Raw genomic sequence first — 24,504 nt, forward strand, 5'->3', positions numbered from 1 at the left:
GTGAGCCTGATGGAAATTTGTCTAAAATTATCTAGGACTAATTATTGTTTGGGTTGTTATATGCCTTGTTTTCTTTCCATGTTATCTTTGTTCTTGATGGTTACTTTTATCTTATTTTTGCGAGCTGGGGATTTAGCTCAGTGGTTCCACCACCTGCCTTGGAAGCACAGGGGCCCGAGTTTGATCCCCGGTACCAAAACAACAACAAAGAGTATATTTTGTTTTTGTGACGGGGTCAAACTCAGGCCCTAAAGTATGCATGCTAGGCCAGTGTGTTACCTCTGAGCCACTCTGCCAAGCCCTTGATGGTTGCTTTAACTGATTTAACTGTAGAAAGGTATGTGCTGGCGGAAGTAAAGTTGTTGTAAGAGTGCACCCGAGTATGGGTATCTACCTCTCACAAGCTGCTTGTGCTGCAGAGTTAATTTCCTGACCATAACGTAAAGGGTTAGACACAGTTTCCGTGGACCATGTGGATGCATAGGGGAAGGGCTACCAGGCTGCATCTCACCTGCATCTCTGGGATAACCCAGAATGGGGCATTGAGAAGTGAAGGATTAGTTGAAATTTATTCCAGTCCCATTTTTTCCCAGAACCACATTTCTCTTCCAAATATTTGACTCAAAAGGATCACATCTTTCAAATGAGCTAAGTTGTGGCAAATACTTGGAACTACTTTGGGCAATAATTCAAGCAAAAACTACGATAGGACATACTTCCTCGATGTGCACAGTTCAAAAAGTGTTCCAAGTTACAGGTTCCCTTAAAAAAAAAAAAAAAAGACAGGATGTGAAATTTACTTGGAAAAAATATGCCAACCTACATAGAAACAGCCAAATCTGAGTGATTTATTTGACAATATTAAACAAATAACTTGAGCAGAAGGGAAATGGTTTGGTAATCCTCAAATGTTGAAAGGGACGTAATTACTAGGAAGATAGTGCCATGACTTCAAACATTTTATCCTTAATCCTGATTAAAGTTTCCTGAATTTTATTCCTCAAATTAAATTTTAAAGTGGTTCCTAAATAAAGCATTCTAAAAAAAAAGGCCAACTAGGTGTTTATATTTAATAGGTTTTAGTAATTATATCTTTATTAACCATAACCCTATGTTCTTATCTTTCTTACAGGTATTCTGAAGTGACAAAGAGTGATCACTTTGCACATTTCAAATATTATACTTCACAAGAAAAGCAAAAGTGTCTATCAGAAACTCTCCAATTGAGGTAATAAAGCTTTCACAGAATCCTGAAGATATTTTCTAAAACAATAAAACTGGCACTGTTTGCAGAAAATGTGACTATCTAGGGGAAAAAAAGAATAAAAAATAAAACATTAGAAATGATTTGGTTTAGCAAAGGGGTGAGAGTGTGACTCAGTGGTAGAACATTTGCCCAGCATGTGCCAGACCCTGGGTTTGCTTTCTAGCCTGGCAAATACACACACACACACACACACACACACACACACACACACACACACACACACACACACACACACACACACACGCACACAGTTTAGTTTAGCAAGGCTGTCAGGGAGATCAACCTACTAAAATTAATTACATTTCTTTGTCAGAAAACACCCAACAAGAAATTTTAAAAATAAGAACTTTCATTTATAACAGCATCAAGAATCTATAAAGTGTATGAATTAACCAAGAATTCTAAAGTCTTCTGAGGAAAAAATTAAATTTGACAAGTATAGACAATGTTCTGAAAAAAATGATAAAAGAGTCCATGCTCATAGATACATATTTAAGAGTTTATGTCAATGTTTCTAAACTAATCCATGATTTTAATCAATCATAATTATGATTAATAATCAAACTTTTGAGGAACATGAGAACAGATAAGAAGATCCTCCACTTTATCAGTCATTTAGAAAAGGCAAGTTAAAGTCATAATTGGAAGGCACTGTGTGCCTAATAGAATGTCTACAATTCCAAAGGCTGACCGTGCCAAGTGTGATGAGAACACAGAGGAATGGGACTACTGCAACACTTCTACAGTAAAAAAAAATGATACGTTTACTTTGGGGAAAAAATGTGACACAAACCTACCCTATACCCAGACATTCTGTTCTCATGCATCTATCCAAAGGAAACGAAGACATATGTCTATGAAAAACGTGTGTATGATTGTTCATAACAGCTTTATTTTTAATAGCCAGAAATTGGACATGACTCAAATATCTATCAACAGACAACTAGATAAATAAAGTGGTATGTTCTCATAATAGGCACTCTTCAACCACCAGAAGAAATTAATTATTGGTAAACACAACATGAATGAATCTCAAAAACAAAGTATACTTTGAGAGAAATCAGACAAAACATAGACACAAAATGATTCATTTGTGTAAAATTCTAGCAGAAGGCAGATCAATGTTGTATAACTCTTAGGGAATGCAGAGGGAGGTAGGGAAGAGGTATGAAGAGACATGAGAAAGTTTGGGAGGGAAATGGATGCCTCTGTCCATTATCCTGATTACTCCAATGGCTTCGTCGGCATCCAAACTTGCTTAGAATAGTGTCACCACATGTCACGTATACTTCATTAAAACTGTTAAAATAAAGAAACATTCACAGAAGTTAAAAAAAAAAACAACAAAAAAAAAACCCAGAATGAAGCTAGGCATGGCGGTGGCACAGGCAGGAGGTCAACACTCTGGAGGTCCAGGCAGGAGGATCACTCGAAGTTTGAGGCCAGCCTGGGTTATATAATGAGTTTCTGGCCTACCTGAACTACATAGTGAAACCTTGCCTCAAAAAGCATAAATAAAATAAATATGAGATTTGTAACAATATCATTTACACAATTAAAAATAATATATACACACAAAGTAAAGCACGTTTTTCTTGGCCTTTTGTCTAAGATCAAGTAAAAAAAAAAAGCAAATATGTACACATATATATGTAATAAACACTGTAGGGTGGGTGGGTAGGCAGGAACTAAGCAATTAGACCTGAGGTAGAAGAGAATAAAGAAATGAAACAGAGGGTGGGGGATTTAGCTCTGTGCCGCCACGCCTGCTTCAAAAATGCAAGGTCCTGAGTTTGATCTTCAGTACCAAAAACAAAAAAAAAAGAAAAAGAAAGAAAAGCAAAGAAAAAAGAAACAGATTTTACAGGTCAATGAGGATGAACGACGACTTTTACAGAAAAAAAATTTTGTTTTTAAAATTTTCTTTATAATAAAAAATTTTTCCTATATCAACAAGATACCTTTCCTCCTCAATTTAAAAAGGAAACATTTGTGAGAATTCTATGAAATGGATGCAGTAATTTTTGCCTCCAAAAGGAGACAAGTTACATTTTAACACTCTTGGAAAGTTGACTGATGCTTATATGTGCTACATTTTCGAAACTCCTGTTAGACATTCTGCTAGCAGCAAATTGCTGCAATTCAGTAAGGGCATAATTACTGTGATGTTTATAAAGCTCCATCATATCCTCTACATAGGCCCATTGCACAGATGTTTAAGTACCTTCAAGCTGTGTTTTCATATGTACAGCTAATAATTAATTCCTAGCTGTGGTTTCCCTTTAAATAAAGCCAAAAGTAACCAGAAGGTTAGCTTAGCAGAGAGGTTTCCCTATGTGTGAAACATCATTTATTTTTAGTTTACTGCAGATATGTATGGGGGGGTGGAAAATAATTAAAAGTGTGTGCTTCCTTATAACATGCTATCTCCACTAACTGAACTTCTAACCTGACATAAATACATTGCATACTGTAACCTGTTTCTCCTGATTATTAACCTTGAGTGTGGCAACCTATAAATCATCCCAGAAACAGCTGGCGCTCAGCATTGCCCCAAAGGTACTTGATTACGATCGTTTTATATATATCTTGGTATGCAGACATGAAAAATTCATTGAAGAGGTTGGTATTGTAAGACTCATTGTAATGAATTTTCTCAAAAACATAGATCATGCTTAAAATAGGTGTCTGCTTATTATAATGCAGCCATTTATATCTTCTTGAATTACCTTGCCCATAGCTCAGCCATTTTCTTAAAGTCAAACAGGATGATACCTAAACAGATTTACTGCACCACTGTGCACTGCTTCAAAGTAGAAGTTTGCTCCCCGCCACTCTCTCCCTCTCAATCTCTGAGTGCCTACAGGATTCAAGGGTACAGATTTTTTTATAAAGGGAATCATTTGGAAAGAACTTAAAGGCATCCCATTTGCTTGGGTTTGTTAACCATGCTTCTTATAACTCACCAACATGTTCCACTACTCTGTGCAAAAAAAAAAAAAAAAAAGTTTTTATCATATCTACATTTATTAGAAGAATAAAATGAATCCACGGTGTCACAAAGCCGTCATTGGACAAAGGAAGCAGTCTCGGGGTGGTGGTGGCATTCTCAAGGTCACATATCTAGAAAGGACAAAGGTCCAGATTTGGACCTGTGTCTCAGGCTCATAATAATGAAATAACCATTAGGATAATTCTTACCAGGTACACATTTAATGCTAAATGACTAACACATGTGATCTGGTGAAATCCTCACTGCAGCTCATGAAATGGTCTGGAGCCTCAGCACAGCACTCTGTCATCCTAATTCCATCTTTACACCTCAGGAGCCATCCTGAGAGGCAAAGTAGCTTGTTCCTGGCCCACGGCCTGCAATCGGTTGAGCACGCCTCACCTGGACTCTGACCCAAGTCCGTCGCCCTAACTACAGCCTTTTACCACTTTTTACTTCACGTGGCAGATTCTTACATTTTCCTTTTACTAGGTGGTTGGCCAGACTAGTAAACCATAATTCTAATATAAATTCATAAAATACATAGTTTATTAGTCTTCTAGGGCTGCCAAAACAAAGTACTATAGATTGTCTTAAACAACAGAAATTTATTTTCTCCCAGTTATAGAGGCTGGAAACTCAAGGTCACCAAGATGGTTGGTGTCTTTTGAGGCCTTCCTTCCTCTTGGCTTGTATATAGCTGTCTTCTCTCTAAACCCTGAAAGCTCTTCCCTCTATGTGTGTTTCCTAATCTCTACTTCTTATAAATATACCAGTCTGATTGGATTAGGGCCCTCCCGCATGACCTCATTTTGCTTTAATCACCTCCTTAGAGGGTTTATCTTGAAATGTAGTCACATTCTGAGATACCAGAAGTTAGGACTTCAACCTAGGAATTGGAGAAGGGCATAATGCAGCCTATAATGAACAGTACTGTGTTGCCTTTTTCTGGTAGAAATCTGTAAATATAAATACATAAGTCTAGTTCTCATAAGTGTTTAAATCATTATTCTCTGTTTGTTTGCTTGTTTTTGAGACAGGGTCTTGCTCAATAGTTCAGGCTGGAGTTCAATTTGCTATTGTAGCCAGGGTGGCCTCAAAACTCACCATGTTCTTGTCTCAGTTTCCCAGGTTCTGGCTTTGAATCACCATTCTTTACCAGGTACAAGCTGTTAAAAGAAGTAAACCTTTTATTGCTCTGTTCTTTTAAACTGTGCTTTGGGAAAGAGACAGGTGGCTGGCAGCAGACCCATTTCTGTATCCTGTCTCTCCTGGATCCCAGAGCCTGCCCCTTAGCTCTCCTGTCCCCAAAACGGTCCAAGTCTGCTCCTTCTACTGACTGCAGCACCTAGAAGTAACCCTGGCATGTAGGGTTCTGACAATTTGGGGTTGGATAGACTGTCAACAAATCAGATGTTGGACTTTTTAAATAAGAAGGCAAGAATTAGACTGCCCAACTCACAGACAATGTATGCCCAAAAGCTTTTCTCCTTTCACTTCGGCTTCCTTTTCCTAAAGAAGGAAAGCTGACTGCAACTCTCCAGGGCCTATTTTGTTCTGTTTTTATTTGATTTTTATGCTGAAGGGCGAGTAGAAACAGGAGCATGGTTCCTGAACATGCTGAGGCAAGGGAGTGGGACCAATGTGCCGGCTGCCATCTGGCAAGGGCGGGCACATCTGGGGCATCCAGGAACCTGTGTTAGCTTGGCAGGGATGCTATGCAGGTCCCCTGGCCAGCTTCCTGGAGCCAGGCAGGGAGGAAAGGACTGTTTGCTGTCTTCTAGCTTTGTGTGAAGACTGGAGGAGCCTAGAGGTTCATCAGATGGCTCGGCTTCTGTAAATGAGGGAACGAACTCATTCCACCAGAACAAGCATACACTCAAATAAGCACTGGACAGATACAATGGGGATGGCATTCCCTGTGGTACAGTCACCATGCAGGGATGTGAGCATAACAGTTGACATTGTGAGTGGGCATTCTGTGCCAGTCTGCTAAGGAGCTCCAAGCATGACCTCATTCATCTTTAGGACAGTTGATGTAGGATGCTGCCAACACCCTCTTTGCACAAAAGGAAGGCAGCAGTCCTCACTGCTTGCTGTAACACAGTGGAGGAGAGAGGCCTCTGCCCACGAGGTATTTTAGGAGAAAACAATTTAAATGTGGGGTTTTCTCTTTAGGGATTGGCCTGTCGTGTACTTTCCATTTCTGAAGTGGAATTAAGAGCAATTCCTTATCAACTCCGAGTTTCTTTGCCAGCCTGGTCTCAAACAGAGGGTCATAGACACTGTGAACTAGATGGCATTTAGGATCTCCCCCGGCCCCACCGCCTCTGTCCAGAAAAATACATGGGCACAAAATTGTGCACTCATGTTCAGGGGATTTGAAGCCATCCTCATCCCACTTCCATGAAAGCCGATCTGTGGACACCAGAACTGAATTTCTTGGTGGATTTTTCAGAGTTCAGGGTACCAACCATTAGTGGGTCATAAATCAGTTTAGAGGGAATGGTCATTTATTTAATGAAATAGAATACAACAGAAAATATCAGAGTGAATTAGAAGCTTTAAAAAATGCCTGTCCAAATATTAATGTGCATGAGACCCTAGTATTCGTTGTGCTGCTCACCAGCATTGAAGAACCTGCATTCTAAAAGCCTGCACCCAACCCTGGCCCCATCATCCAGGCATAGGTCTGTGATGCTTTCTGAGCCTAGAACTGCCTGTCTTGGGTGGGGCACCTGCTCCATTCACTTTTACAACACTCCTTCCCGGCCAGAATCTCCCACCTCACTTCCTCAGTACTCTGACACTGTGTTTGTTCTTCCATACCACTCCTTTGGAACTCATCCAGTAAGGACGGTTTTGAAGTTATCATTTACTGAGTGCCAGTTCTGTCCTGAAGACTAAGGATTTTGCATATCTCCTATTTCTAATGCTCACACAACACTACAAGGAAAGCATGTCTATTACTATTATTATCATTATTGTTATTATATTATAAATATACAAATGAGGAAGATGAGGCTCAGAAATGAACTCAAGCTTCTGTTTTCACTGACTGATAGGAGTTACCTGGTTGGTGTCATAATGTGACAGAAAGACCATATTCTGTTGTCTAGAGCCCAAAGACCTACCAGCAACATCTAACTAAGCCAATTGCTAACCTGGAATCACTGAACCTTAATTTCTTTTATCTCTAAAGTTACTAGACTTTTTCATAGTGGCAAGCAGCAGTTGAAACAAATGTATACACACATGCTTTGAAATCTGAAAGGTGCAGGAAGATGTGTTATTTATATAGTGACTGCATCAACATACAAAGACAGGACTCTGACCTTTTTCTTTCCCTTGCCCCCTACTTCCCAACACACCTTCCAGTTTCACTTTAAATATTTGACAGTTGATAATTACTAAAGGAAATAATGATGCCTGTTATTTATTTCCCTTTGCTAGGAAAGGGAAATTTGAAAAAAAAAGTGTCTTTAACTAATACACAAAAACACTTTATGAGATTTGTCCCTAAGGCTTAATGTAGAAAAATGGTGGGTAGGGAGAATGGGCACGCAGCACAAGGAAGAGAGATATCAGCCTGGATGCCCTTTTCAGACCACTGTTGCCATCATTTTTAGGTCACCACTGGTTCCACCTTTAAAGAAGTAGCATATGATTAAGTTAATGCAAAACAGAACGATGTGTGGGTCATTTTACTAAAGTTCATAAACTGTTTTGTTTTGCAGTAATTTAAAAGCAGGATGGCCTCTCCTTAAAAGATCCTGGATGATGTCAGGTGGAAAAAGCTCAAATTACAGGGAGCCTGGGACAACTGATCAAATCACACACCCTCTCCTCAGATCTTCTGGGCTCAGTAACTTCTCATTTAATTATTCAACACATTTAGCCACAATCAGCTGGCTAGGATAATTTGTACTTGCAACAGCTCTTAAAACAGTAATTCTGCCTAAACTTTTCAGTTCAGGAGGATCTCAGTGTCTCTTTGAGGACAGGGAGAGGTATCATGTATGGTACAATCCAGGAAGGTAATTGTGCCATATCCACACACATTTTAAAGCTGTATGAATGTGTCCAGTAGCATGGTACTGCCATTACCCTCTCCATCTGTGTGCACTTCACCTTCTCAAGCTTTCTGAGAAGCATCTCATCTGGAGATGAGATTTTGGTCCTTTTGAGCTCCAAGTGTATGGAAAAACCAACGATTCTTAAAGTTAGTTTTCTTCTTGCATATCATTTACACCATGTTTTCCCAGTCTCTCCCCACTTTTGGATGGCCACCATTGTTTTATTTGGCCTACTCCCAAACCACATTAAAAGTCAGGACAAACACACAAAGCTCCCACTCATGGCATCATAAATATTATTCAAATTTTGCAGTAATGATACCCCCAAATAAGAGCTTAATAAACACTTGATACCTGCATGCTTGACAGTTTTTGAACTATAAAGGAACATCGTTATTTCCCTTAACCCCCACCATGTGTTCTGGTGACTCCTAGAATTCTTTTTCAATGTAGGCTGGGGGCTGAGAAGCCAAGCCAAGCACCTGTCTTTGAGTTGCCTCACTAGTGTTACTATTTTATCTTTCACTACATAGGTTCTGTCTAAAATAGGACAGGCTTAAGGGGGAAATGATCTTTGAATGGTTTTGTGGGACCCTTCAGACTATTCCAGGTTAGTCAAGCTGCTTCTCAGAAACTAGCCATGGCCAAAGAAGCAGAAACCAGGCGAGCAGAGTAGCAGGCCAGCTTGTCTGGGGAATAACAATGCCTCAGCATCCAGACACAATGGTGGCTCTGTTTCTAGGAACCCTCACAATACACGGGAAGGAGCATAGAGTTGCCCGGCAGGGCCCCCAGCCTAGCGGAGAACATTAGCTCTGCCACTACAGATATGCAAATGCATGTGAGAGCCACAATAGCCCAGAAAGCCCTGTGGGTGGGGAGTGATGAAGTAACACTGTTCTGCAGGAGCTGTTTTCCATCCCCGCAGGAAGTGTAGGTTCCAGATTCTGTCATCTCTAGGTCTACAGGCTAAGGCTGCCTTTTAGGGCCAGCCAGAGAGATACAAGATAGCAATGAATGAAAGGGAAATATTCACAATCCCGGAATCCTGGAAAAATGCTTAACAGTGTTCAAAAATAGACTGTTAGTTGTATAGATTGTTCCATAAAATTAGCAGGGGTGTAAAGCATGCTTACAATTGCTTATGAACACATTTAAAAGATTTAACTTGCACATTCATTTTTCAGTCATCCTTCATTAATTTTTGCCTTGTAGCATAAGAGTCTGGAACTTCTGGTGTATTCTTCAGAGCATACCACCAGTGGTTATTAAAAGTAGTTTGTAAACCGGTGTGGTAACATATGCTTGTAATCCCAGCACCCTGGGACGCTGAGGCAGCAGATCATAAGTTCGAGCCCAGCCTGGGCAACTTAGTGAAATCCTGTCTCAAAATAAAAAAGGGGCTTGGGGATGTGGTTCACTGCAGAGGTCCTGGGTCCAATCTCCAGTACTACAAAAATAAATAAATAAATAGATTTTTAGCTTGATCTGTTTTAGGTTTTGGTATTTTGAGATTGCAGGTTAATGTTAATAGCTTATAATTAATGGTTTATAGCTAAGAGAGGTGGTCCACAGCTAGCCAATGTCTGAAGTCTAAATTCTAGTTCTGGCCACCATACTTGCCTACCACATGGCCTCAAGAAAATTACCCCAAGTACCCACGTAACGGGGTGGTGGCAACAACTCAAGCTAACTCACTGGGGTGCGGTGGGGATTAACTCACAAGAGCCTATTAACAAGCAAAAATGCTGAATTCTACAATGTTGAGCTTCCGGACTTCTAACGAAGCGTGGTGAAATACATTGAGCAATACCGTGTGCACTCCCCAGAACTGAAATGCGCAGGCTGATCAGGTTTCAGTCTCCCAGTCTACAAGTGAAGTTTCTTAAACTGAGGCTGACAATCACGAGCTGGTTTTGGGTTGCAAAGCATGTAAAGCCTCTGTAGTATCTGGCTCCTGTCACAAGAGTCAGGTTTCTCTCATTTGTAAATTTGAAATTGAGCTTTCAGATCAAAATGCAGAGGAAGGGACAATGGAGGAAGCCACCTGGAGTGATTCCTACACAGTATTTTGACTTGGTGCTTCTATATCTTACATATTAGAAATTTACTACACTGTCCTTTAGCTACAACTCAAAATTCACCATAACAAATTAATCTCAGTAGAGACCTTGAGAGACAGGTTGGCTCAAAGGATGCCCCTGAGGGGAGGCATCACTACACTTAAATAACATGCCTGTAAATGTGCAGACCCAATTCTGCAATCTCTGCTCGTCATGAAAATCTCAAATCTTAAAGAGATAAGCAAACCATGAGAGTAAATTATTCTGAAGATAAAACATGTCAGATGTTAAAATATTTGAAATTTTGTTACTACCCTGTTCATTTAAATTATATGGTATATATTTGATTAAGGATATACCAATTAAAATTTAACTCTACATTGGAAGATCTACAATAATTGCTATTCACCAACAGATCCATTAGGAAAGTGGGACTCCATTGTGGTGGTCCCAAATACCTCAAAAATGACCATTCTCATCTTTACTTGAAAAATCCCCAAGTTGGGTGACTTCTCTTCCAAAAAAAGAAAATCAGTGATGAAACACTTTCTTCATGAGTCTTCCATTAGATGAAATCGTACATGAAATTTCAGAGGTAATTTACCAAATGTAGTTTACTATTAGGTGTCTTTAAAACTTGTAAATCTTACCTAAGAAAATACATAAAATTGCTCATTAAAGGGCTATACTTAATGAAAAAAGATCCTTTTAAGTGCCATTAGAAGTCATTTACATTGTTTTGCTTCCTAATTTATCAATTTCTCTAGACAGATGTTTATTGCACACATTGCTATCATGTTGTACACTCACCTCCTCCACCTTTCAGAAGTAACTTTGAAAATTCTTTACAAAGACAGCTAACAAATAATTTTCATTAAACTGAAAATTTTCTAAAAGGACATGAAGGAAAAGTTTCTTCCTGTTTTTCTTGTAACACTAATCACAACTTAAAAGGTATATTTCAGTAACTGTCCTGAAGACTTACTTCAAATAAGATGCTCTACCAATTTGGCTCAGTGGTTCTTCTGACTCCCTCACAATCACAAGATCCAGAGTTTGATCCCTGGTACCACCAAAAAAACAAAAAAACAAAAAACAACTTGTGGGTCAGAATGAATTGTGACTCAAAGTTTACAGACTTCACTTTGTTTCTGGCTCTAATAACTCCCCCACCCTTCCCCCAAGGAAGAATAGTAGGGCCTTGTGCATGTGCATGATAGGTCAGCTCTCTACCACTGTGCACCATCCCCAGCTATTTTTTTTTAAAACTTTGTATAAGCCTAAGTTGCCCAGGCTGGGCTGGGTCCTTTTGCTTTGACCTTGGAGTTGCTAGGTTACAGTTAGTATGACCACTCTGGCCCTCAATAGGTTTTTTTTTCCCCAACCTCAAACTTAGGATCCCTATGGAAGAACAAGAAGAGAATGGCTTCAGGTCATCCCTATGTGATTTTCTGAAACCCAACAATGTAGTGCTTCACCAGGGCATGTGTGGGTTCTGCAGTCAGACTGTCTTCATTGGGACCTGGGCAGTTACTCACACTCCCACTTCAGCTCCCTTGTGAAAGTACAGCACATCCCTCAGAAGGATGACAGCAACAATGCCAAGGACAGCAACCTGCATCTCGGTGGTTCACTCACACTAAGCACACACTCAACATTGATTAGTATCAGATTGAACTGAATGTTTTCAATTTCTTATGTGGACTCAGCAGTATCTAGTGTCAAGAACTGATTCTATCAGGAGAAAAAAGTATTTCCTAATGTAATTTAAAGCCATGTCAACAGATAAATTGCAAATAATGCAGAGTTCCCACCAGCTGCAAGCAACTGACGCCTTTGCTTTGAAGATAACTGCTCTTAACATGTGATGCTGAGACAGTCATGTATTCTTTACAGGGGCTCACAAGGAAATTTCCAATAAAGAGTTTTAGGAAAAGGTCCTTTTAGAATGTGTTTTATTAAATAAATTCTCTCTACTAAAGTCTTTGTTATTTAAATAAATTCCTCATGCATTGTGCAGATCTACTCTTATTTTCCATGTTCAAAGAATTCCATTTTAGAAGATATTCTAAGGCACTTCCTTCCAATGCATACTGTTAACTTTCAAGAGAAAACAGTAATGACAATTACTAGATACAACCACAAGACCTAGAGTGGAGGTTTCAAATGGCTCCCTTTCCACAAACATAATGGGTATATTTTCATCCTTGGGATATAAACTGAATCTTGTTATCTAAAAGGAATTTAGAGACTCTGTCTTGACACACACTGGAGGGCGATGGCCTGTGCATGTACACTGTGGGAAGATATAGAGGTAGCTTGAACAAACAAAACAGCTTCACCTGCAGGCCTTTTTTGGCTGGATGGGAATATGGCTTTGTTTGTTCAGGTGACACAGAAAGGTAAAAACAATAGATCTCAATTAATGTCTTACTTCAAATATCAAAGGTCATAAAGAGGTCTACAAGCCTGGTTGCTCTTGAAACTGTGTGCGTGCACATATACTTAAGTAGGTCTGTTTTAATTCCACATGGGTTTTTCCAGACAGGTTTCCGGCATCAAGTTCTGGTCTGCAGGACACCAGAGTGCCTTTGTGTCCCTTTGCTGACACTATAGCATTGTGTTTTTCTACCCATTACCCAAGGATAAATGACCTAGAAATTTTGTTCATTAAAGCCTCATTTTCCTTTTACCCTTTTGTGCTTCGGTGTACCACATTATCACATGCTGCACACATTTTCAAGTATTTTCAGTCTCAGATGCTCTTTTGGGAGAGCAACAGAAGGTTTTTATCTGTGTTTCTGTTGAGATATCGGACAGAGAACTGTGTGAAGGTAAATCAAGGTTTTCCTTCCTTTATAGTTTTGAAGATAATCAGCTTGGTGTATTACTAACAGCAAATCTAGAATAAGAGGCTGTACCAAGAAACTATACAAAAGCCTGAATGCTATACTTGCATCTATTATGAATAAAAAGTAGAGTGAACACCAGCTCCCCTACACACTACATTCTATAATTACATCTCTGCATATCATGGGTCACTTTTATTAAAAGCATTACTACAGTTGGCAGCAATTTACATTTTATCTTACATGATAGCAGTTTTCAAAGAAAAAATAAAAGGACATCACAACAAAGAAAAACAATACATTTACAAAGTCATGTCTGTAAACTTCAAGGCTAGTTTAGAGCTGAGGTAATGCTGTTTTAGCTTTGTGGCTAAAGTAACAAAGTCCTTTAATTTAAAAAAGGTACCTGATTCTCACTTCTCTCACTCTTTATTTATTCTTCTATTTATTTTGTTTATACCAGTGCATTACAAGACCACAAGACAATGGAACTGTAGTTCTGTCTGGCAAGAACCCTCCCAGTAGGTTAATTTTCCAAAGGGACCCTTCACATTCAACAGCTGCCTTATTATTGCTGCGCCTCAGGAAAGAGACGTTCACACTAATGTGGAGATTGTCAGAGTGTATGGATGTGTGTGTATAACAAGTGTGGGAACCCCATACAGTCATAAAGGGAAACGAATGAGCAAGTATATGTATGGTAAATTTCATCTTGACCTTCACAGCAAAAAAATTAAAAGTTAAAATTAAAAAATTAAATATATAACTTCATACTTCCTTTGAGCAGCACTTCCTTCCATTAGTGCCACTCAGTTACAAATTGCTCTTTATTATAATACCAATGGTACCAAAAGAAAAAAAGCAGAGCATTATGTAAGTTTCCTTAAAAAGACATGATCACCTCTCAAATTTCATCTCTCCTAGGGATAATAAATAATGCACTGCACAATACTTAATGACCAAGATACCTTTTGACACACCTGTATAACATGACTTGAATTTTTTTTTTTTTTTTTTTTTTTGCTATACTATGTTACAGAACAGCTTATAAAACTAGGTATGAACATTAACTGTGAGTGTAAACAGTAGGACTACCACTTGTCAAAAGTTTTAAACACTTTAACTGGAACTGGTACTGGTTATTCATCATTTTCATTGTTTTCTATTTCATCCCCCCCATCAAGTGAGTCTAGCTCTTCACCCTGTGCTATTTCATCTTCTAAGATGGAGGACTCTGCAGTCTTGTCCAGGCTCTCCTCAGCATCACTGCCTTCAAGGTTCTCTCCATCTTTAAAGGGGCCTCCCTCGGCCTTGTCAGCAGCCTTTTCTTCACTGGAGCCCACAGCATTCTGGAGTCCTGCCAATGCTGGGAACCCAGGCAGCGTCAATCCCCCAAGTCCAGGAGGTAGAAACATGGATGGGTAAAAGAGGCCTGGGGCCATGGTGGACAGAAGGAAAGGGTTGAAGGCTAGTGGGTTGGAGGGCAATCCAGCCGGGGCAGTAGCAGCACCAACAGATCCATTTGCAGAGTCAGTAGCTGAAACAGCATCTGTGCTTTTCTCAGAGTCTTTGTTCTCGTCTTCATTCTCATTTGCTTTTTCATCTACTTTTGAAGTGCTGTCTTCTGGTTCTCCTTGACTAGAAGCAGTAGTGGTGTTTCCAGTAGCAGCTGAGAGAGGGTTATTCAATAGCCCGCCCAGTCCAAACACATTAGGCAGGCCTGCCATTCCTGGCAGCATCAGGGGCAGCACGGCAGCAGGGTTCTTAGCATCACCTCCAGCAGTGGCAGCTGTTGCCAGTCCTGGAGGGAAGCCCATGAGACCTGCCAGCTGGAGAGACTGGAGGTTCTGGAGATTCTGAAGGCTTGTCAGGTCCATCCCAGCAAACAAGCTGTTCACCAACAGAGGATTGATTCCTGAAGTGGAGGCGACAGCAGCAGCAGCTGCAGCTGCTCGGGCAATTTCACTCTTGGGCCTTCTTCCTCTTCTGCTTGCTCCTTCTCCCCGAACCACAGGTCCAGTGAGAAGACGGTCAAACATTGACTCAGGAACAAAACCCTGATGAAAGGGAGAGATGAATAATGGCTATGGAGATTATGTATGAAAATTTAGCTTTAATATTGACCATTGAAATTTGACATTCTCAACAGAAATATTCAATTTTCATTTTAAAAGCTGAATGATAGGGCTAGAGATCTAGCTCAGGTACAGCATTTGTCTTAGCACGTGTGAGGCCCAGAGTACTATCCCTAGCACCCATTATCAAAAAAACCCTGCAAACCAAAAAACAAACAAACAAACAAAACAAACAACAAAAAAAACAAGCTCGATGATGAAACTATTAAAAAGGAAAAGTTCTTTTAATCATTATGTTACCTTGGTGAATTATGCTGAATCACAGGAAAATTGCTCGGAGCTACTCTATCAACATAAATGTTAAATTAGCTATATGAATATAAAAAAATAGCTGATGACTGTGGTAATCAGTACATGGTATACGTTCATAATATCAAACTATGCATTGTATACCTGTGTATAAATTTCATTTGCCAATTAAAACTTAAATAGGTATAAAGATTTTTAATGATTAAAATTTATAATTTTTACAAAATAGTATAATAAAATAGTCGTAGACTAAATATAGGGTATTTTACACATTCCAATGTGTTCTTTTGGATATTTAAAAAATGTTAGAATAGGAAAAAATATAGAAAGTTTAATTAATAAATTATAGTTTAGTTTCCCACTCTACAGAAATAAAGTTATATTTATGTCAAAATCTTTATGTAGATGTTTACAACAAGTGTATTATTAATTTCAAAAATCTGAAAACAACTTGGAAACCCTTCAGTGGGGTGTAGAACTAACACATGAGGGTCCATCCATGCAACAGAGGACTACTCAGGAGAGGAAAAACAGCAGACTTCTGAGACACACAACTCTTTGGATGAACTGTAATATGATGAGTGAAAGAAGCCGTCTCACAGGATTACATACATGCTTCATACTTCCACTTTACTACCTTCCCCCAAAAGACAAAAATCTGTGGATGGGGAACAGGGCAGTAGCAGTCAGGAGCTCAGGGAGGCAGGAGAGGACAGTACAAAGAGGCTGGGGCAGCATGGGGGTGGGGGTGGTAGAACTCTACTCTTGTCACAGTGGCAGTTCATAAAACTGTATGTGACAGAATTATACACCAAAAGCAGAGTCAGTTTTATTGTATAATTTAAACAGAAACCCAGCATGTTGTTAAATTTAAGAAGAAACCAGTAATAAAATTTAGGCAGAATTGTTGTATTATTTACATATGTAAACTAAGAAATCAGAATTAATAATTTACTGATCTCAGGTAGCACAAATATGACTGCACAAATGAGCTGTAAAATAGACATACCTGGAATATATCTCTAAGACCAAGAATATGTATTTCTTTTTTTTTTCGGTACCGGGGATTGAACCTGGGACCTTGTGCTTACAAGGCAGGTGGTGGAACCACTGAGCTAAATTCCTGGCCCTTGAATATGTATTCTATACAAATTTTTAAAATCAGAACCGACAAATTAACTCACTTCAGGTTAATGATGTACTGATGTAAGAAATGATGTATCAATGACATATGAAATGATGTTATAAAGATAATGTTACGTCAATTTTTAAAACTAAAATTAAGTTACAACCAAATAATTAATGGCCAACAGAAAGTAAAAACTCAAGGAAACAGTTTTGAATGGATACCTGTTTTGACAGATACATGGAGTTTGTACTTACAGACTGCTTAACTATATCAGTCCAGTCTGGTGCAACTGCAAATTCAGGATTTTCTTCCAGCCACCTAGGTAGATCCTTCATTGGAGGTGCCATAGCTCCACCCATCTGGGAACAAGCATTTGATGAAGATTAAAAAGCCAGAGTCTTCTCTTCCTACTCTTCTCACCTCTCCTCTTTGCCCCATATATACATACATATACACATATACATATATTATGGAAGAAACAGGATTCCTTCTCATAAATGGCAGTATAAAATATTTTTCTATGATAAGAAATCACATATTGATTGATTCCATTTTCCAACATTACCTTCTTGCCATTTCGTTTATTGACAACAGGTACCCTTTCTTCTCCTGTCAAAGTGTTTATATCTAACTTATTAGGATTTCGACACCTATGTCTTTTCTGTTTCGGTTTCTGAAACGAGGAAAACAGCACATCTGCATTCTTCTGCAAAAGAAAAAAGTACTTAGTAAAACTGTATTTAGTACTGACTCTTTTCTATATATGCCAAGGAGAACAGTCAAGTCAGTTTCAATTTTTATGAAGGTTTCAAAAATCATTTCAATAGCCCCACCTCCATCAAGGAACCAAACAAACATGTAGGTTGAGAATTTGCTTAATCAATAACCCCACTTAAAGGTTCACTTCAAAGTTTAACCAAACCATGGTATTTTTAAAGGAGGTTTTCTAAAGCATCTTTATTAGTTTCTAGTCAGTGATATGAATGAATACAGAAGTGATATCCAATCCAAAGAAAGGAGATTTTGTCCATGCCAATGAAAGTATTTTATTAGGGGCAAAGGCGATGGGACATTCTCAGGAGCAAATACACTGGGATGAAATCAATAAAAACCAGGAAATCCCATATTTAAGTTAAAAAATAATTAATCACATAGTAAAGGAAATAAAAGATTTGTGTTGCCGGTTAGCAAATTGTTTATGTAACCAATCACCTGGAGATATTAACTGTCTAGTAGTTAATATAAAACATAAGCATTAGTAATAGTTAATAAAATCTTAGGCCAAATTAACTGGTCAGATTTCCAGAGTAATAGCATTACAGCACTTTGGGCTGGTCAGGCCTTATCTGAAGTCTAGGGAAAAATGCATTTGAGCCTATTACCCCAATAATGGGGCCACCTGGAATCCATGTGAGGAAAAATGCACGAAGTCATGCTTCTCAGGTAGAAAAGGAAAATGAACAGATATCTCCAAGTAACTTTATAAGGCTGTTCTTCAGCAGGATTGACCTACTGAATGTAGAAGACACAACAACAACAAAAAACCTGTCAAGATCAGAAGATGTTCACATAAAAGGCAGAGAGAAGGGCCAGGGATTTTAACTCAGTGGTTGCGGCATCCGCTTTGCAAGTGCAAGGATCCGAGTTTGATCCCTAGTACTGGGGGCGGAGGGGTGGGGAGGCAGAGAGGAATCAGCTGCCAGGGATGTCCATGTTGAATAGGAATGGAGCAGACTGGCACAGTTCAAACTCTGTAGTACTTACTGGTACATAACTTGGCATATCAACAGTGTAAGTAGGGTGCAGCTTCAGCCACTCAACTAAGTCCTTATTTTTAGGAGCATCTTCCCCCACTAATCTTGTCCCATCTTCAAGATTTATAACAGGGATCCGTGTGTCTGGGTCCAGCTGTCCGGGAGAAGGAATGTTTCTTATTGGTGGAGTCTCTATATCTTCTTCAAAAGCTTTGGTCACCTCAGAATCCTCCTGCAGAAATTTGACAATGGCCTGAATTTTCAGAGGAAGAGAGATCCTGACAATGTCCTATCCCAAGAAAACACTCTCCTAGGATCTTTCACTAAAAATGGAAAAAGGTTATTTGAAACAATGGCAGTTTTGGAATGGCTATTAAATTAGAAGGTGATGCTTTCATATCATTCTTCACAATGTACAATTAGTAATCAGGTAGAAAATTTGAAGTCTGGCAAGGCTACATGCTTTCCTATACCTAAGCAAGTCACTAGGACAACAACATGCAAGGTGTGGTCTGAGCCTGATATGCATGATATGTGGTCTCTCATTTCCTCCTGGGATCCCTTGATAATGTTCCAAAAGCACTCTGTGCAAATGTACTGGCACTCTGTTCACAGTACAATTTTGTTGGTGGAAAGTTTTGTGTTATGGATGTGTGGAAACACTGGGAAAAACAACCCTAGTGAAAGCCAATATTCTACTGTCATACAGCAACTGAAAGTTTGTTGTTCTTTCGACCTTCAGACACTGATCTCTCCATTACTACAGCTTTGTCTTTCCCCACCATGTCACTGCAACCTTCATGATTCTAGTCCCATCACTCTAATTCAACCTCCACACTGATACGCTGAGTTTCTAAGACCAAGTTTTCTAAGATGCAGCTCTGCACAGTTCGAAAACTTACATCACATCACTCCCTTAAACTACTTTAATAATTTGGTCTCTAGCACCTTGAGGAAAGTCCAAGCTCTTCAGTATAGTAATCAAGGTCTTCTACAGTTCGTACCTTGTCTTCTCTCCAATCTCACATCCGCTGAATCCTGTCTACTCACCAAATACCCCAGCCAAAATTTTCAGTTCAGCAGACATTGAAAGGCCCCCACTTGCCTTAGGTATCTACTCCAACATGATCTTCAAAACTTAACCAAGTATGATCATCTCTAGGGAATTTCCCCATATCTTCCTTCCTCTACTCCCAGCCTTCCTTTGCGCTCATGGAGTACCCCAGGCACGACTTGGTCATATACCACTATGATACAGCATTACAAGTTGAGTCTCCTTTATCTGCAATGCGTGGAACCAGAAATGTTTCAGATTTTAAACTTTCTGGATCTTGGAATATGTACATATACACTAGGAGATATATTGGGAGAAATTTAATTACAACACTTATTTGTTTTATACACACCTATGTATAGCCTAAGGATAATTTCATGCAGTATTTTTACTGCACCTTTGTTTTGACTGTGACCTTTCACATGAGGTCATATGAGGAATTTCCTACTTTAAATGTCATGTCAATGCTCAACAAATTTCACATTTTGAACCATTTTGGAATTCTAATTCTTTAATATGGATGATTGGGGACGCTCAACATGTATTTATCGGTCATCCCACACTGAATGCTAGTTCTCTAGTGAAAGCACATATATCAGGCTTTCATTCTCCATATCCTAGTGCCTGGCACAGAAGATAAGGTGAGTTTCCATGATACTGCTGGAGGCACCTTTACTTTACATGGCAGCATGAGATGCCTTCCAATTAGAGTGCTAACAAAATATGCTAGGATATGTCCTTCTCTGCCCTGGTGACCTTTAAACTTCTTCACTATTCAGTTTATTTGTAGATTAAGCAGCATTTCCTTGTATTTTACTCACATACACACCAAATAGGCAAATTCCTAAATTCCAAAATTAGTTGAAAAAACATCTTTAAAAATACATTCTGTAGGGCTGGGGATTTAGCTCATTGGTTCTGCCACCTCTGCCTTGCAAGCACAAGGACCTGAGTTCGATCCCCAATATCCCCACCCCCGCCAAAAATTCTCTAGTATCTATTGAAGAGTTTTCCCAGGCTTAAGCTGCACTGTTAGTAAATATAACTCCAGAAGAAGAAAAATATGAATAAATTCTTGTCAGAAGATTAAAATAATTGAATGAAGTTAGCCCTAAGTTTAATTCAAAATGCATATAACCTTGAAAAAAAAGAACCTAAGTTACATTATTAATTATCTGGTCCATGGACATGTATTCCTCATGATACAAACATTGAACATGACAGGAAATGAAGGCAAGTGTCAAGATGAAGGAACCCCTTAATTACTGGAGATCATGCAAAAGAGATATTTAATAAACAGAGCCTATAAAAGTACTGCAGTAGTTTCATGCAGTAAAGCTATACTCTAGTGATAGAACTCTGCCAGAAGGCCACACCCCTAGAAATGCATTCTAACTTATGAAACACATATTAAGTCACAGCTGATGCATTACAAAGTGCATTTGTATAAGATTCTAGAAGTAACCCACGAGCAACAACTATACCATTACTACAACTAGTGCCTTGTTAATCAATTTTGAAAGTTACTCTTAATCTTCTGGACACTTCTGTTTTAATCAGATCCCACCAAGGGACAAATCCATTTTGTCTTTTCTCAACCATGTCTTTTCCTACCTTTTTAAGTTATTAAGCTTTCTTCAGGTTTAAGAAATAGAAAGTGAACAAGTAATAAAAGGGAAGGAATAGGGACAAATGTGTTTAAACAACTGTCCTCCCTTAGTCTCAGATTTTAGTATTGCCTAAATTGTCCTGTGGCCTGTGGAAAGGTTCAGGATAGCCAGCTGAAGTGTCAACTGGGGTTTCAAATCGACAGGCTTGGGATATTGAGCATTACAATTAACCCTTCAAGAGGAAACTGAGTGGAATGATGCAATGGGGTTCTTAGGCTAAAATCCTTGCTATCAGTGAATAATTTGCTACATTTTTGGATGGCATGCTTGAAGGGAATTATGGAAGAAAATTATTTTTATTATATTGTACTCATTTCCTTTGCTTGAAAAAGAAATTCACTGACCCATACATTCCATTCAAACCTAGACTAGCGAAGATCCCACTCAAATTTTTGAAACATTGAGTTGGAGCATTCACACTTCCTAGGTTTGTATACGAGCACAAATCTGTGGTCTGAAACTAAACATACATACTAATTGAATACTTGTAAGGCACATTATTTTTAAAAGCAGAAACTTTGCCACCTCAAGAATTTAGACGTTAACAATTCTATGCTCAGAAAAACACGTTCTATTTTGGGCTGTTCTTCTGAGAGCAACTGATACATCAGAACCTTGGAAGAGTAAATCCTTAAGCTATGCTAGGTTCAGGCCAAGTGATCTGTATCAATAATCAACACAATTTTCCAGCTCAGTACCATGACTGCGTTCACTGTAATTCTTCTTTGGTGAGAAAAGCCAACTTTAACATTATGTTGCCGAGGGCCAGGGATTTCACTCAGTGGTGCTGCCGCCTGCCTCGCAAGCATAAGGTCCTGAGTTCAATCCCTGGTACCAAAACCAAAACCAAAACAAACAAACAAACAAAAATACATTATGTTGCTGAGAGGGAAAGAGCCCAGGACATTAGCACTGCAGGGAAACTGGCTGTCAGTGTGGACACGTGCAACAGAGAGAGCTTCTCAACTTACTGCACTCAATGCCGTCCGTTTGTGGCTCATGAAAAGCAGATCAAGACCCTCTACATTTTTCCTCCTCCCTCGTCTCCGCTTCATGGGAGGCTCTCCATCCACAAGGGAGCCATTGAGTAGGTGCCTGGTGGGTGTGCGCGATAGGCCTGCTTGGAGCAGTTCCATCTGAGTCTTAAAGGCATCAGATACTGGTGTTGAGACATTAGGCAAGATAAACTTTGAAGTAAGAGATGAAAAATTTGAGGTAGAACTTGTTGCCTCTCTTGAGGCCTTTGATAAATCTACAACTTTTTCTTGTCCATTTTCTGAGACCACCTGAGACTCTCGCAGCTGGGCAACCATCTCCATGAGATTTCGCCTCTTGGCAGCTCTTTCAGCCTCAATTTCAATTTTTCTCCTTCGCCGCCGCCGCTGGCGAGGGATAGAAAGGTTGAGGGCATCTTCCTGTTGAAAAATTCCAAAAGAAGAGAGTTGTAATGAGCCAAAGCTAGCTGCTACAGGGGCTGGCATTAGAAATAAGGAATATGAAGCTTAACAAATTAACCACTCATGTTTATTAACCATAAACAGTATTTCCAGGTACATGGAGACTGAGGTAGAAAGATTGCTGAGCCCAGGAGTTTAAAGCCAATATGAGCAACACAGTAAGACCCCTTCTCAAAGAAAGTCAAACCCCTCTAACTTACCTTTGACAACTGAGGAGAAGTAGTGATGTCCTCACTCCCACTAATGCTGGCTTGGCCGACCATGGAGAGCTCAGTAAAGCTCCTCTTCTGCAAGGGACTGTCCACGGCAGTGGGTGTGTACCCAGGGATAAGGCCCTGGAAATCAAACATCTGGCGCCTATTTACTGGCCATTTGCCTTTCAACACTGCTTCACAGATGTTGTCTAATCGGTTTATCATTACTCTATCCTGGAGGGAGACGAAAAGTCATGCAGAATTGTAACAAAGACCTGGTTAAAATTACTAGGTAAATATATCCATCAAGATGCTGAAAAGCACAGTAATATATTTAAAAGTCAATGGGGGTAGAAGAAGAAAAGAAAATAAAGCCAAAAACCAAACAAGTAAACAAAACCCACTCATCTAGTTTTGCTCTAGTGAGAGGCTTTAGGTGGCTCCAATAATGACAGCTTACTATTTTTAACTATGAATACTCAACTACATAAAACAAAAACATATATAATCACCACTATTAAAATAGTCTCTTTTCTCTTGGCACTTGTGTCAATCCTCCTGCCTCAGCCTCCCAAGTGCTGGGATAACCAACACACTTGGCTGCAAGTCTGGATTTAAAAGTAATCCTCATTCATTCTCTACCAAGACTTGCTGGTGAATGTCAGTGGATGACAATGGAGTCTTTGCACTTAAGCCTCTCAACACTCTGCTCCTTTAGATTCACAGGCTGGAGCACAGTGTGTCCTAGGAAGGACATCATTAGGGTCACTATTAATAAAGTTCAGCATTATGAAATGGGCACCAACCTAGGAACACCTAATGAATGTCAATTTGAATTCTCTACCTACTATCGTTTCAAATTTCATTGAAGCATGCACATTAAAATTTTCTAATTACAGCTCTTAGACCAAGTTTCCATTAAAAGTGCCTGTTACTATAAACCTCTGACTGATGTGGGAAACTCCCTTCTATACTCAATAAGGGAGATTAACCTAATAGGAAACGAAGGGATATAGACAGAGGGACAATCTCTTTGACAATACATTCCTCAGTCCAAACTTCACCTTGCTTCTTAAACAACACTAACACTGAAGACTGGCCTGGAGAAGATGACTCTACTCTACTGAAGCTTGTTTCCTGTATTTTAAACCAGAGTCCTGTTAATGGTGATTGGGAAGATTATTTCCCCACCCTGGAAATCAGACCTAAAATGACATAGAGATTTATTATAAAATTATACTATTTAGCCAAAAAATAATTTCCATTTACCTTTGGTTACAGGTAAGTACATCTGGAATGACCTCATGATGTATTAGAGCATTTGGGTCAACTTCTCACATTTTTAGTTAAGAAAACAGTAGGTTTCCAATTATATGAAGTTGTCTTAAATCTAAAAGCTTTGCTTCAGATAACAGACATTTAAAGCACACAGTTTTACAGGTCTGTACATTTTATTTTGCCAAAGAATAAATCCATTAAAACAATAGCCATAGATTCTACTGGCTAATGTGAGTAGCTAACCTAAACAGCTCCAAGGAGCCAAAGATAAAAACAGTTTGGGTTTTCTTATCTTATACTTTCATAAACCTATTATCCTATCACAAAATGGGCTTTA

General features: G+C 39.1%; 1 protein-coding gene across 2 annotated transcripts in view; it reads right to left on the reverse strand.

The window, feature by feature from the left end:
• Positions 1-12,420: 12,420 nt before the first annotated feature.
• The window catches only part of Chd7 (chromodomain helicase DNA binding protein 7), a 122,230-nt gene continuing 110,146 nt past the window's right edge, over positions 12,421-24,504 (reverse strand). For both annotated transcript variants that reach the window (XM_010640544.3, XM_010640533.3), the window contains exons 32-37: positions 22,896-23,123; positions 22,210-22,653; positions 18,525-18,746; positions 17,326-17,466; positions 17,015-17,119; positions 12,421-15,304 (exon numbers count right to left, since the gene is read on the reverse strand). In XM_010640544.3, coding sequence (XP_010638846.1) covers positions 14,387-15,304; positions 17,015-17,119; positions 17,326-17,466; positions 18,525-18,746; positions 22,210-22,653; positions 22,896-23,123 — 2,058 coding nt within the window. In that variant the 3' untranslated portion in view covers positions 12,421-14,386. The remainder of the gene's footprint in view (positions 15,305-17,014; positions 17,120-17,325; positions 17,467-18,524; positions 18,747-22,209; positions 22,654-22,895; positions 23,124-24,504) is intronic.

The sequence above is a fragment of the Fukomys damarensis genome, unplaced genomic scaffold (assembly GCF_012274545.1).
Source record: "Fukomys damarensis isolate Sample0158 unplaced genomic scaffold, DMR_v1.0_HiC HiC_scaffold_5, whole genome shotgun sequence".
Lineage (NCBI taxonomy): Eukaryota > Metazoa > Chordata > Mammalia > Rodentia > Bathyergidae > Fukomys > Fukomys damarensis.